At 34.2% G+C, this 15419-nt stretch overlaps 1 protein-coding gene across 1 annotated transcript in view; it reads left to right on the forward strand.

Moving 5' to 3' along the window:
- Positions 1-14575, forward strand: part of LOC149805392 (BTB/POZ domain-containing protein 7-like) — a 49148-nt gene extending 34573 nt beyond the window's left edge. The window contains exons 7-8 of the mRNA XM_089949920.1: positions 5324-5721; positions 7774-14575. Of these exons, the coding sequence (XP_089806046.1) occupies positions 5324-5721; positions 7774-7968 (593 nt within the window). The 3' untranslated portion in view covers positions 7969-14575. The remainder of the gene's footprint in view (positions 1-5323; positions 5722-7773) is intronic.
- The last annotated feature ends 844 nt before the right edge of the window (positions 14576-15419 follow it).

The raw sequence follows: 15419 nt of genomic DNA on the forward strand, positions 1-15419 counted from the left end.
CTTTGCTTTCTATGGATTAAATGGTTTCCCAAATATATTTGCCAAATGTTACAAAAACAGACAGTTTAATAGAGTGGTACATCCAGAACACAGCGATGTCCACCATTATTCCCTTGGACACATTCTCTCACGTTTTCAAACTGATTTTATGATAAAAATAAATGCATACATTGCAGTTAAAATCTTCAGATCACTGATTCTATTCTTAAAACACACATTGCTATTTACACAATATTGTTTAAGTTTGGAAACACAGGTTTGCATGTTTTTATCATCCAGTCGATAACTTGCAGAAATTTGGCAGTGTGACTTACTAAGAAAAGGGTTAATGGTCAATCACTATCAAAACACATGCCTGTGAATATGAAAGAGTTGTCCCAGGCAGGCCTAAATTGAGGTACATGTACATGCAGCATGTAACAACAGCTATACATCTACATGCTGCTGGCGACAATGAATATTGTAGTGAAATGTGTAGTACCACGTGTTTGTTGAAAATGGGATATAGATCAGACAAGGACTTCAATTTTTTTATATTTATGTATTACATGTATATGTATTTCTTAATGGGATGTGACTGATACGTTTTTTTTAAACGTGTGACCTATGCCCAAATTCATGGATTTTTATGGTATAATCTCATCTGGCATGTTCTATACAGATGTGAGGCAGGTGAGATGTGATGCATTCTTGGACCTGTTGTTTTATTCCAGCAGTAGTAGGGACATAGAGTGATACCCTTGTCCATCCATCCATCACTCTGTTTTGTATTAGATAATTTCAGACACTGTGGTCAGACAGCTGGTCTTCATTAAAAGATTTCAAATTTGTGATGGACTCAGGGATGCAGCTTTTCATTGGATTTGCAGATTATTGCATTGTGTTATGTCGAATAGGTCATAGTTTTAGAGTAGTGTAAGTTCATTTCAAGAATTGACCTTGATATAATGTGAAAATTCAATAACAGTGGTAAAATGAATGTTAATTTCCTTTTGACATGGAACTCTTTATACTGGTTATAAGAGGGCCAGTGCACATTACATACATGACCTCAACAAGGTCTATATCATATAACCAGTCTAATTATTGCAACTATTGCAAAACAAAATTGGTGTTTTTAGCTGTACATTTGATAAACCAGAAGAGCTTATTGGATGTTTTTTTGCATGCTGTCTATCCATATTTTAGCACAAGTTTGTTATCTGTAGTCCTGCTAAGCTACCTGAATGATTGCTTTAAAACTTGACACATACAGTCATTCTATGATCTAGTTGGTCCTTAATGAAAATGTGCCACCTGGACATCCAATATCATACCATAGCAGCCATCTTGAAAACATTTTTATTGCCTATGCACCTGAATGGATCATCGTATCAACATGGGCTTTCATGAAAAGACTTCTTGTGATGTGTACTTGGTAAAAAATGAAAATGATGCTGATCTGATGTTTAATATGGCCACCAGCAGCCATCTTGAAAACCTTGTTATCACTACTCCTCTTGAATGGATGGTTGTATCAACATGGGGTTTCACAAAAAGACTTCTCGTGATGTCTAGCTGGTGCAGAATAAAAATACCTGTCTGACCTCCAGTATGGTTACCATGGCAGCCATCTGTAAAATTGTATACTCAGAACTGTACTTAAATAACAACTGTTGAAAACAAAAGTATTATTGATGAAGGTTTTCACCAGGAAACTTATGTGATGTCCGATTGGTCTTAGGCAAAAATGGTGCTGATCTGAAGTCCAATATTGCTGCTACTGCAACCTCCTTGAATGCATTTTTGTTGCAACACCTGAACAGTCATATCTTGAAAATACTGTTATCTCTGCTCCACTCCAAATAGATGACTCTTTCAACAGACATATGATTCCTATTGGTCCTAACTGAAAATGGCTGCCATCGTGACTGTCTAAAAAAAAAAAGTTTTGTCGCCACTACCCCTGTATCAGTTCCATTTATGGTCTGTGTCCAGTGTCAGTGCATATCATATCTTAAGGCTTCATGAGAGAAAAAGAAATAAAAATTATTTCCTATTAATCTGATTTTAAAATTATGGTTGTTATGTGGCTTTGATCTGTTTTTGTGTTTTCTTTAAACATTTTACATATATTATGATGATATAATGTACCTAGTATTTCAAGTACTGGGTGAAACCAGCTAAATAACTTTTGGGAGTTTTTTTTTAAAAATTTTTTTACCAAAAAAGTGCTAGGGTCGGCATTGAAAAACAGGTACAGTCGGCCGACTAGAAACACACATAATTTTGTGGGTGCCTAAAGTATAATTAAAAATATGGTGGCCTGATTTTCCTGTGTACTTATATACTTGTGATTAATTTCATTATTATGAAAACAGTACTAGAACTAAAACATGCTGGAACAAAAACCATATTTTAGGGTTTGAAATTGATCACCAACACTTTAAGGCAATTCGAGTTAAATGCCTATGGACACAACATAGTAACCAGTCCAGTTTGTGTTTTGTGTTTTTCTTGATCCCCATTGATATATAACTTTAAAGCCATTTGAGATTAATTTTGATTATTTGTATATGATTACTAGAAGGTGTGTCATTTACCACATTGGGAATGTTATCATCAGGATCACCAGCAGCCATCTTGAAAACCTTGTTATCACTACTCCTCTTGAATGCCTATGGACACAACATAGTAACCAGTCCAGTTTGTGTTTTGTGTTTTTCTTGATCCCCATTGATATATAACTTTAAAGCCATTTGAGATTAATTTTGATTATTTGTATAGAAGGTGTCATTTACCACATTGGGAATATTATCATCAGGATCAAGGTCATGACTCAGTATTTTCATTTTTCCATCACCCTTCCCTTCCACTTTAACTTGAAAGTCATTTCATAAGGGATGAAATTTCATATACTTGCACATCATCATTACTATGTTTGTCACATACCACATGGGGTGGGGGTCCTGGCTTCAAGTTCAGGGTCTTGTGCAATATTTTACATTTTCATCTAACTTTTACATCCACTTCATAACTTTAAAGCTCTATGAATTTTAGGGATAAAATTTAGTATACTTACACATCATTGCTGAAAGGTGTGTACATATGAGATTGACTGACCTACCACCAAGATCAAAGCCACAGCTCAATATTTAGTTTTCCATTATGCTTCTCTTTAGGAACAACAGCTTTCAAGCTTTTTGAGATTTAAGGATGAAATTTGGTATACATTGACACTATTGAAAGAAGGTGTGTCATATACCATATAGGAGGTCCTCTTTGGGGTAAACTTGGAGGATTGCTTTGAAACTTTACACACACATGCACACACACACACACACACATTCATCCCCTGGTATAGTTGACCCATAATGAAAATGGTGCTGCTCTGATATCTTGTATAGACACTACAAATGCCAGCATGAAAATCTTGTTATAGCTACTTTTGAATGGATTTTCATATCAACAAGGGGTTTTCATTAAAAGACTTCTTATGAGACCTAGTTGGTTCTTTATCAGAATGGTGCAAATCTGACATCCATTATGGCATCCACTGCAGTAATCTTGAAAGTTCTGTCATTGCTACTCCATGGTCAGAAAGTCATTTGAAATTGATTTTTCATCAGAATTCTACTTATGATAAATAGTTGGTCCTAAATGAAAATGGTACTGTTCAGATATCCGGTATAGCCAACACAGCAACCATCACGAAAATCTCGTTACTGTTAAATCTCTGAAATGGATGGTTATATCAATGTGGAGTTTTGACTAAACAAATTTATGATGTCTAGTTGGTCCTCATTCATAATGGTGCCAGTCATGTTCAATATGGCCACCATGTCAGTCATCTTTTAAATCGTATTACTACTTTACCTGAATGGAAAGTCATATCACTTGGGGGGAGGGGGATAGCTGAAGACTTATTACGACGTCTTCTTGATCCTAAATGCAAATGGTGCAGATATAACATCCAATATTTCTGCCACAGCAACCATCTTGAAAGTCATGTTATAGCTACTCCTCCTTACAACTTCACCTAAATATGAAAGTCATATCAGCATGGAGTTTTCACTTTTAGTGATGTATGGTTGGTCCTGAATAAAAGTCATATCAGCATGGAGTTTTCACTTTTAGTGATATGTAGTTGGTCCTGAATGAAAGCCATATCAGCATGGAGTTTTCACTTTTAGTGATGTGTAGTTGGTCCTGAATGAAAGTCATATCAGCATGGAGTTTTCACTTTTAGTGATGTGTAGTTGGTCCTGAATGAAAGTCATATCAGCATGGAGTTTTCACTTTTAGTGATGTATAGTTGGTCCTGAATGAAAGTCATATTAGCATGGAGTTTTCACTTTTAGTGATGTGTAGTTGGTCCTGAATGAAAGCCATATCAGCATGGAGTTTTCACTTTTAGTGATGTGTAGTTGGTCCTGAATGAAAGTCATATCAGCATGGAGTTTTCACTTTTAGTGATGTATAGTTGGTCCTGAATGTAAGTCATATCAGCATGGAGTTTTCACTTTTAATGATGTATAGTTGGTCCTAAATGAAAATGCTCTCAATCTGATATGCATTATGGCTACCACAGCAGTTAAGAAAATCTTGGTAATGATGGTTTCAACACTCCAGTTAAAAAAAAGAAATTATTTTATTTTAAATTCATCTAATTATTTTCACCCAGTAGATTGACAGCCCTTTTGAAGGACTTGTGTTTATATAAATAAAGACCATAGACCTCCAACTATTATGTTAGCCAACCTGTTTGAATGAAACTAGTGTTTGTCTATGTCTTTTTGTATAGTGCTTAAATGAGGATTAATACCTTTGATAAAATCAATGACAATGCATGTCAGAGGCAGTGCTAATATCCAATGCTATTTTACTCTGAGAGACATTTTATTAAAAATATATTCAAAGAGGCCAAAGAAAGAATAAGACTAATATAATAGAAAATTCATTCTTCTGCACATTGATAATTAAATTTAATGTTTCAGATGTACTGTTAGAAAGAAATGCTAGATTGTAATGACTGAAATATTGATTTTTACAGAATATACTTTTTAAGTTGTGTGAGATCTTTCCATTGAAAAACAAAACTAGTGCTGGTTTGCTCAGTTTCTACTAATTACGTCACATTTGGCTTAATCAAGCTAAGTTTATGCTTCACTTGGTGCAGTTTCATGGCAAAGTCAAGCTATAGATACATTTTAATGGTCCAATATCCAGACAGTTTTAAAAGGAAATTTTGCTTGGTTATGTGACTTTCAGCTTTTTTCAATTCAGCTAGAAATATTTCCATTTTCAGCCGCTCTGGTTTAAGTCTTTTTCTTCTTTCCATCAGTTCCTGACAGCAACACCCTGTCCTTAATGATAAGCAGAGAACAAGAGATACAGAGCAGTAAACAGATCCAGAGGGCACTAGGACTTGCATGTGTGGATCGAAGGGCCATCATGTATCAGATTCAGTTGAGAGTGGTGCGTGAATTCGGACTGCCGGACTTAACTGTGGAAGTTCTTCAGAATAGTAGTTACTATCATCCACAGGACCCCATTGCTCAATTTATTGAGAGACCTCAGTATGTTGAATGTCGGTTCAAAAGGACGACACCCACAAGACATAAATCAATCCTACAATTTAGTGCTCATCAGAAATATACTAGTAACCGTACCAAACCAGTGCAATGCGTTCCCCCAATGTCCCCCTCCAAGTCATACAACAGTGGGCCAGCAACAGAAGAAGTAAGTCTGTCAATATTGCATATACTCATTATGGTACACAATAAAACTTATCCTCAATCATGGACAAAGGTCAAGCTCGCAATAAAAATTAAATATACATAACAGTACATAACTGTCAAAAATATGCTGTCATTTTCATGGCAGATCCCCATCAGAGCTTCCCACACAACTTTTAGCCTGGCCATGGAGAGAAAATTTTAGAGTTGTTCAGCTATTGTGTTGAAATTTGACAACTGCACAGTAACTGTAAATCATATATATATATATATATATATATATATATATATATATATATATATATATATATATATATATATATGTGTGTGTGTGTGTAGTTTGTTTTAAAAGAATTGAAACATTAGGCAATGGTTCGCAACCATTTTGGGCCGCAAACCTATAAAATAATATTTCTTAGCCTCTTGACCCCATTTCCACATTTTGATAAGTATTGCCACCCCTTAAAAAAAACCCCATCCCTCACAACCCTCCAAGATGTCCTAGTGATGACAATTTGGGTCACAACCTCGGGGTTGGGAACTGCTGCGTTAAGCAGTTAAGTATAGTGATTTTATTAAATTATCAGAAAATAAATATATAACAAAAATATCATTATCTTGGTAATTCATTCAGGTTTTCTTATCTCATGGTCTTTATATTCTAATGCTGACAAATCAACATGATCTAGCAAACAAGATTGCATTACTGTGAAATTAGCATATAAATCAAGCAGACTTACATGTGGCTATTTGGGTTCAGTCTCATTTTGAAGATATGTAGCCCCCTGATTGCCCAGCCTCCTGACATTGGTTTCCACAAGAAAACTTCACCCAAATCTATTAAATATTTACCAAATTTGGCATCAAGCTTCCAGATTGATGATTCCACAAGTTTCATTTCCAGCATTCCATGACATCCTTTGCAGGAGGTACATCCTTTTATTTCCTGTCCTTATGACTTTTGCATTTGGCTTCATAACTGTACTAAGCTTTGTTGCAATTGAGCCAGATTTGATATGACCTTCAGTGAGTTTGATTTCAAGTGTTCCACATTTATTGATCTGAAGAGTTATGGCCCCGGATTGGTCATCCTTCTAACTTTGCCTTCCACACCATTACATTACTAAGGACTGTTGCATTTTTGCCAAAGTCTGAATGCATCTATATGTTGCTGAGACCTTGAATCATTTGTATTTTCTGCTTTCCATTATCATGACTTGAATGAGTTTTGGCCCCTGAATACCCATCTTTTCCAAACTTTGGTTTTACCATCTTCACGAGCCATGGTTCCAATATGTTAACTCGATCTACACCTTTGCAGATTGATCAGATATTTAATTGCTTTGTGTCTGTGAATCTCATTGGATGCCACCACATCCAGACAAAATCAACTTGTTCAAATTCGAACATTGTTCCTACATGATCAAGAAAAGGGAAGCACACAACTGGAATTGACCCATAAGTAAGCAATTTTCCACTGTCGGTCTGTGTTTGTACAAATACATCCTTTCCTCCAATATACATATAGGGCTTCTCACTGGCATTTAGTCAGACTTTCGATGTTAAACTTAAACTGTATCCGTTTGAAGTCACTTGCCTCTACCATTTTTGGCCAGTGTGCAAAGCACTGTAGTTTCACACCATTGGTTAGTTGTCATTACATACTAAGGTATGCAATTATGAGATCCAATAGATGTTGCTAGGACAAAGCACTGAAATATCAGTCCTCCCAGGTTTAGATAGGGTTAACAGATTGGAACCTTGGATAGTGAAGATGTGAAAAAGCTGTGAAATTGATAGTTTTAACAATAAAAAGGTTCTACTTTGAAGTACAAACACTTCGAAAATTGATAGGTTTAACAACAAAATTCTACTTGGAAGTACTATAATTTTAACACAAAATATTTTTTACAGTTGAATCAGGTTTAATTTGGTTAGGATAGTATGTCTGTGTTTAAGTTTCTCACTTTTAATATGTTATGAACCCTTTAATAAAGGTAAATAATCTCGGCTCTTTCGAAAGATTCCAAACCAATTTCCATACACTTCCTTTCAGCCTAATGGAAGCCCTAGCAACGACATTGACTACCAGAATAGAAGTGGAACTTTGAGCAGTACAAGGAGCACGCTGAGTGACGCAATGCCAGATATTGCAATAGCTTCATCCTCTCTGAGTCAGATTCATCTACATGATGAATTTGAATTGGACATTGGAGATGGTACTGGCAGACATGGGACAATGTACATCTAAAATCCTAAAAAGCTTTATGTGGGTATATATGTGATTAAAGCTTAAAAAATGGGCAATATATTGTTAAACATGTTATTTATGAAAGAAAACATACCTCATGAAAGAAAAATATTTATTTACATGTAGTTGCTTTTTTCTGTTTAGGTGTTGACTACAAAAGTGTGGGACATCATATGCCATGACACCTGTGTCATAGTTATTAGTATCATCTTTAACATAAAGTTAATTTTTTGGAACAAAGATTAGTATTCACAAACATTAGCATTTGTCTTCATGTATGTGGCATGTGCATATATTCTAATAGTTATCAAACATAGGTCATTGTGACCTAAATCTCATGATCCAATGATCTTGGCAAGTTTTTGCATTTATGTACATATCTTTGTCACTCTTGTTTTCAGACTTTATATTTGATACAGTTATAAGAGTATCACACCATTTTTCCAAAAGTCTGTTACCATAACCTAACTTTCACAATCTAATACACTATAAGTAGTTACATGTGAGCTTTCCTAACTTCTGACATAGCTGAATAACATTTCTTGTTCTGTTTTCTTGTTTCTGTTGTTACTTAAGAAAATGGTCAGTTGTACACATTGTGTTGTCAGATCATCTGCATCTTAATAGATTGATGATTATATTGATGCTCCTATCTTGAATGATATTTTTTATTTCCACAAAACTTACATGGCATGGATTCTTGTATCTTTGACAAATTCATGTGTACATCCTGTAGAACAAGGTTTACCTATGTGTTTCAGTTTTCAGGCATGAACTTACCAAAGCTTTGAATTCCAAACCATTCAGTGTGATTCTCTCTTCAATACGAATTCATAATTTGAATCTATATGTCATAAGTCATTCCCAAGACTGAAAGTTTTGTAATGCTCCTATAATTACAGAAATTAAATATATGTGACAGTTGGCAAAATTCAAAGATATGTTTTCTAGGTACACCATATTTTCATGACGTTTTTGGATGTCAAAAATAATTACTTTTGTCTGTCCATAAAAACTTAATATTTCATTTCGGTTTCCAAAAACATGCAAGCTGTTAAAAATCCAAATCCTAGCAACCAAACTCTAACATAAACATTAGGCTGTACCTTAAGCCACAAAGCACACATTACATGTATATAAATGAATGAAATGGACATGTATGCCTTGTTTCATCTTGTTTCAGTCCACAATAAAATGCAGATATTTTGAAACAAACAACTTCATATGATGCAAAAGAATATGACATGTTTTAATCTCTTACTGTCATCTTCTGCATAAATAGAACTTGGATTGGTTGCAGAGTTTGTCATTAAATAAAAGCACTGAAAATAGACATGATGAGATGAATCTTGACTGGATTTTTAGCTTTACTGGTCATAGACCAGAAGAGCTTATGGGATGGTGTGTTATCCATCATCCAATCTTCCATCTGCTAACACCAGTTTGTTATCACTATTCTTCCAAAACTACTTGGATGATTGCCATGAAACCTAATACACACATTCATCCCATGGTCTAGCTGGTCTCAGATTGAAAAACGTGCTGCTTGAACATCAAATATGGCGTCCACATTGGCCATATTTAAAATCTTGTTATCACTACTCCTTCAAGAATGGTTGGTCATATCTACATGGGGTTTTCAGTACAAGACTTCGTATGATGTCATTTTGGTCCTAAATAAAAATGATGCCAATCTGACTTCCAATATAGCTACCATGGCAGCCCTCTTGAAAATCTTAACACTGCTACTTCTGAATGGCTGATCATTTGCTAGTTGGTCTTAAATGAATGCTGACCTGACATCCATTATGGGCACCACACACAATAGCCATGTATAAAATCTTGTTATCATTTCTGCTCCTGAAAAAGGATGGTCATTTCAACATAAGGTATTAGCTACTCCTGTTATAAGGAAATCGTTTTGACATGGTATTTTCATCAGAAGAGTTCCTGTGGTGTCTACATGGTTTCAATGACTTAAAAATGTAGTTATCTCTACTCCCAAAATGGATGTCTGCATCAGCTTTGGGTTTTCTCCAATAGACTTCTTATGATACCTAGTTGACCGTTAATGAAAATGTGTCCATATGTGGTTCTTCCAATTTTTGACACATGTTGAAAATGTTCATGGCTACCATACTGGTTGTTGTGAAAATCTTGTTACTACTTCTCCTGAATGGATGATCATCCTGACACGGAGTTTTGACCAAAAGATTTATAATATATCTACTTTTTGTTTTAAATCAAAATATTGCCAATATAACATCCAATATATCCACCACAGCTGTGTTTTTTTTCTTTCTCCCCAGTAATGTGTCAGTACCTTCAAGGAACTTTTGTTCAAATTTTTAAAGCAGTAGTGTATTTTAGTAGCAGCTAGAATAGTTTGTAGAATGTTCACTCCTAAATATTAATAATACAATCAATAAAATGATTTTAGTTTGTTCTGTCTGGTACTGAAATTTATATAAGACTAAGAGCGAACTAAATTATGTTCTAATACTTATAAATTCATGACAGTATATAATACACTTGAAATAAGGATCTATATTTTGCTAGGTTATATTTTTTTAAATGTGTTATTATCCACTGAAACTAAGTCCTAGATATATGTCTGGTACATGATGGGGGGCAGACTTTAATGTTGTCAGCAATGGAAGTGTCAAACAAAATTCAAACTTTGAGTTCAACTGTTTTCTCTAATAAAGGGTGACATATAAGTAATGTGCAGTCTGCTGGATGCCATATAAGCAACAAAGTCTGTTAAATGCTTGTTAATACCTTGCTGAGAAATTAAATAAACTCAGACTGCTTTCTCAGTTCAGGATAGACATTCAAAAGAAACTATATATAAGTAGTATTGATAATCCCCTTCCACTGACATTTGTCATTTTTAAATATTTGGGAGTTTGTGTTTCTAAAATCAGTTCTGTCAACATGATTGACAGCTTCATATTAAGTTTTTCATTTACACAATATGACTTGGATGTTTTTTAGTATTATAATATTTGCTTATCCTCCCATTTGTTTGTCTTGCCTCCACCCACCACCAAGTTTCAAAATAAAAACCATCAAGGATATAAAAATACACAAAAATTAGTCAATTTATTTATCATTTTATCATTTTTACCTGATTTTTGGCAGGGGGTCTCTATCACTGTTATCTTGTTTTTATTTCAAGCCAAACAAGAGTTTCTTTACTAATACTATCACCATAGTTGTGTGAGTGATTTTTTTTTATTTTCTTTGAAACGACAGAGGTGATTTAGTTCACCATATTGTGTTCTGAATATTCTGTAAATTTTCATAACTTTGGGAGTTACATCCCTTTGAATGCATGTATGCAAGTGTTAAATCTTTCTGTTTTCAGTTTTTTTTTTTATAGAAATATCTTAATTAGACATTGCAAATAATTAATGCAAATTACAGTTTTTACAGATATTGGACTGTTCTAGAAACCAGAAAAGAACAGTGAGCAGTCTGTCTAGGTTTTTTTTGCATAGAAACCTTCCATTTATTTTGAAACATGAACAAGATGATATTTTAGGGGCCAACTGGCAACAATCAGGTTAGAAATTATAAATTGATGAATGAGATGGTTATGTTTTGCATTATTTTTTTATCAATGATGCTACAAACAAGTGGGAGGGCAAGCAAATAACATTAATTGTATTCTTGTCCATTAAAAACATAAGAGCATAAATAAAACTCATCCACAAAAGTTGCAAGGCATGAAAAATTGTAATTACAAAAAAATAGTTTCTATAAACAAATGGTGTCCAGAGACGTACTGAAAATATGGTTTCTAGAGAGTTATCCATTTGCTTGGGATTTCTGTAAAATTGGAAATATTTGTGGGAATGAAATTATGAGGTTTGAGAGTAAATGTACAATTTCACGAGATCCTTCTGTTGAATTGGTCTTTGTTGGATAAAAAGTATTGTTGTTATTTAGAAAGTAGCATGCTGTCACTTCCATGCTGAAGTAATGTTGTTTTTATAGAATTGAACAGATGCACTTATATATTTGTGTACTAATTAAGTAAATAGGTACACTAATTAGGAACCTGCTCAATGAAGTCAGCAGTCATAAAGAAATCACATTGGTCTGTCAACAGTTTATTAACAGCAAGATGACTTTACTGGGAATCATTGGATTCAACCAAATCTGGTGCACAGTTTTCCATTAATAAGATTTCAATACCATTTTCAGTCATAAGTATAGTTATTTAGAGGAGTTCTGTCTCATTCATGCTTCCTTGTTCTCCTGAGTTCTTTTCAACATTTTAACCAAGGATTACTGGTTTTAGACCAGAATTGGCATACAGCTTAATATTGATTAGACTTTCTATGATTTTTTTCCCCCCAGTATTCCTTGATTTAATTTACAGCAGTTATGCCACCTGATTGCCTGCACTCCAGAATTGCATTTCCACAGCTTCAGTTGACCAAGATTTGTTGGATATATCAACCAAATTTGGCATGTAGCTTGATATTAATGAGATCTAGTTTCCTTCATTCCATCACATAGTTTAGAGTAATTGTGTCCCAGATTGCTCATTTTCCTGACTTTGGTTTCTTCAGGTTAACTTTACCAAGGTTTGTTGGATTTCAGCCAGATTTTGCATTTAGCTCAATATAGATATGACCTTAAGTAAGTTTTCAGTATTAATGAGCATCATTTAGAGTAGATATGACTCTTGAATTCCAGTCTTCTAATTTTTCTTTCTCAACACAAGTTCCACTCTTTAAGTCTCTACAGTGAGTGCAGCTCTTTGCATTTCACTCGCCATTCATAGCTCAAGTTTGCCCTTCACTCATTCAGTTTTTTAGCCCCACTAGTTATAACCAGAAGAGCATATATAATTGTCTTTAATCCAGTGTCTGTTAGCACAAGTTCATTCTTGCTAAACTTCAGCTACAGGAGGATTGCCATGAAACACACACATATATTCATCTCAAGATTTAGTTGGTCCTAAATGACAGTTGTGCCCATCTGTGTTGGCCATCTTGAAAATCTTATCACTACTCCTCTGACAGATGGTCATATTAACGTGGTTTTCACTAACAGTTTATTAGGATCTCTAGAAGGTCCTAAATGAAAATGGTGCCAATATAACATCCAGTATGGCCACCACAGTGGCCATCTTGAAAATCATCTTTTCACTATTACTACAGAATTGATGGCATAGTAACATCTGGTTTACAATAAAAGACTTACCATGGTATCTAGATGATCTTGGATGAAAGCAAAGTTGTCGAGTTCTGTCGTTGCTTCAGAATCTGTGAAACATTTCATCCCAAGATTTATGTTTCGTTCTTAGGGCTGTTCCAGTAAAACATACCTGGGACGCAAGGAAGGATCTATTAAATGTGGGGTACTCACCCAAAGATGCAATTTAGAATTTTCTTTTCTTGGTATATGAAATCTTTGAAATCAGAGTACCTTGGCATATTTTTTTTTTAAATTGCCTTCTCTGGGTACTATGTATTTTCCAATAGATTAGCCCTTACATTTAGTTGCATAACTTATGCACATTAACACCAAACAGAAATTTGTCAGTTAATGCAATCTACACAGTTGATTATTTCTGTTGTGAAAAGCATGGTGCCATTAACATGACAATAGATTATATATTTGATGGTCAAAATTGTTATGTTTTCTTTCCTTTTTTATTTTTTTCACAGTTCTTTAAACATGACAGATTTCTTGTTTTGATCCACCATTTTCTAGACAAAATTGCAGAAAAGTGAATGCAGTGACTTTGAAACACATTGCATACCTTAGTCATTATGTCTTTGCTCGGCATGATGTCATTTGTGACATATTGAGAGGTTATCATATGGCCTACATTTCCAAAATTATGGATGTATTAAATTAAATAACACAATAGTCATATGATAAATTACTATCACAAACCAGGTTTGATATCATTCAGTGTATGTGTATGCATCTGAATTCCCATTAATAGATAAAATACTGTATGCAGACATCCTGCTTCATTTCATTTTTTTTTTTCATATGTACCTCAATCAGTTTGGAATTTTTAATATAATTAATGTCTGCATTTAATAGTTGAAGTAAAAACCTCCTAGACCAATTCCTATATCATAAGGAAGATTTCTGTTAAATGGAAGTGGATAAATTTAGAAACTTTCAAGGCCTGTACAAATATTAGTTCAGAAAGATTTACATATGTATTTGTGTTTATTTTATTTACCGACTTGGTCATGTGCCTTAAGGCAGACCATATTTTGTCATGTTTTAAGAGGTCTATTTATACTGTTAACTTACTTTTATTTCAGACGTTTACTTCATTCATTTTGTTACAATTTTAGAGCATGTATAGTGTACATTTCTCAATGGCAATTTGCCGTAGTAATAGCCAAGATTCCTGGCTGCCTTTCTGGCTGAATTTGCTATCAACAACTTCAAAGTGTACGGAGAAAACAAGAGAGAGAATGTGAGCACTAATAAATTCTTAAGAAATGTGATCTATTAAATGAAGTTTGGTAAAGCTTTTATATTAAAAGGAAACATATACTGTACTCTTGTAAAGCTGAATAAAGAATGAAACATCTTGCTAAAGTAAATATTAAAATCTTCATTTCTGAGTATATTTTCATTTTCTCCATTCCATTTATAGACTGCTTCCACAGAGTAGAAGGGAGATATTATGTTACACCTGACAGCTGATTCTGTATTTTTGTCTAATAACTATTTTATAACTATGGTCGTAAACTAAGTAACAGAAAAGCAAAACCAGCAAGTTTAGTAACATTCAAGTAAACATTTCCTTGAATACAAAATGAAGATGTGAAAGGAACTTGCAGTATTGTAAAATGAATCCCAAACAATATTAGAAGTTCTGTCACAAGTCAAATGTATAGTATTCCAAAATGAATTTGGTGTTGAATGTGCTGAAGTGCCAGTTGACTTGGATCGGCTGATTTGTCAACAGTTTTGATGTGTCACAGTGATATAATCCAAAATGTCTTGAAAAGAATTCACACTAATCTCAGGATGTCAATTTAGTCCCAAATGTCAGTGAGCACTTTGCAGTTCCAAATGAATAGTATTTAAATAAATGATTCCTCTCAAATTATATCTGAACACAGTTGTAAACTGTAAATAATTTTATAGACTGAACTAAAAGGAGGAATTAATTCATTCTGTTTATCAGATCCTTATATGAAAAAATGACCAGGGTGTGTGTTAAAAGGTCTCTTCCAGAACCATCACAATTTCATTTAAAAAATATACCTTGAACTCAGACATCAGTAAACAACGTATTTATAACTTACAAGCAAGACAAAACCTTTATCCTGCGGCAAAAAGACCATTGGAACGTATTCGGTAGATGGCTGGGACTTAGAAAACCTCAAGATCGTGTACGAGTTTAACGGCTGCTTATTTCACCGATGTCCCGACTGCTACCCTGAACGTGACAC

Source organism: Sinohyriopsis cumingii, chromosome 2, assembly GCF_028554795.1.
Source record: "Sinohyriopsis cumingii isolate HCF-2022 chromosome 2, ASM2855479v2, whole genome shotgun sequence".
Lineage (NCBI taxonomy): Eukaryota > Metazoa > Mollusca > Bivalvia > Unionida > Unionidae > Sinohyriopsis > Sinohyriopsis cumingii.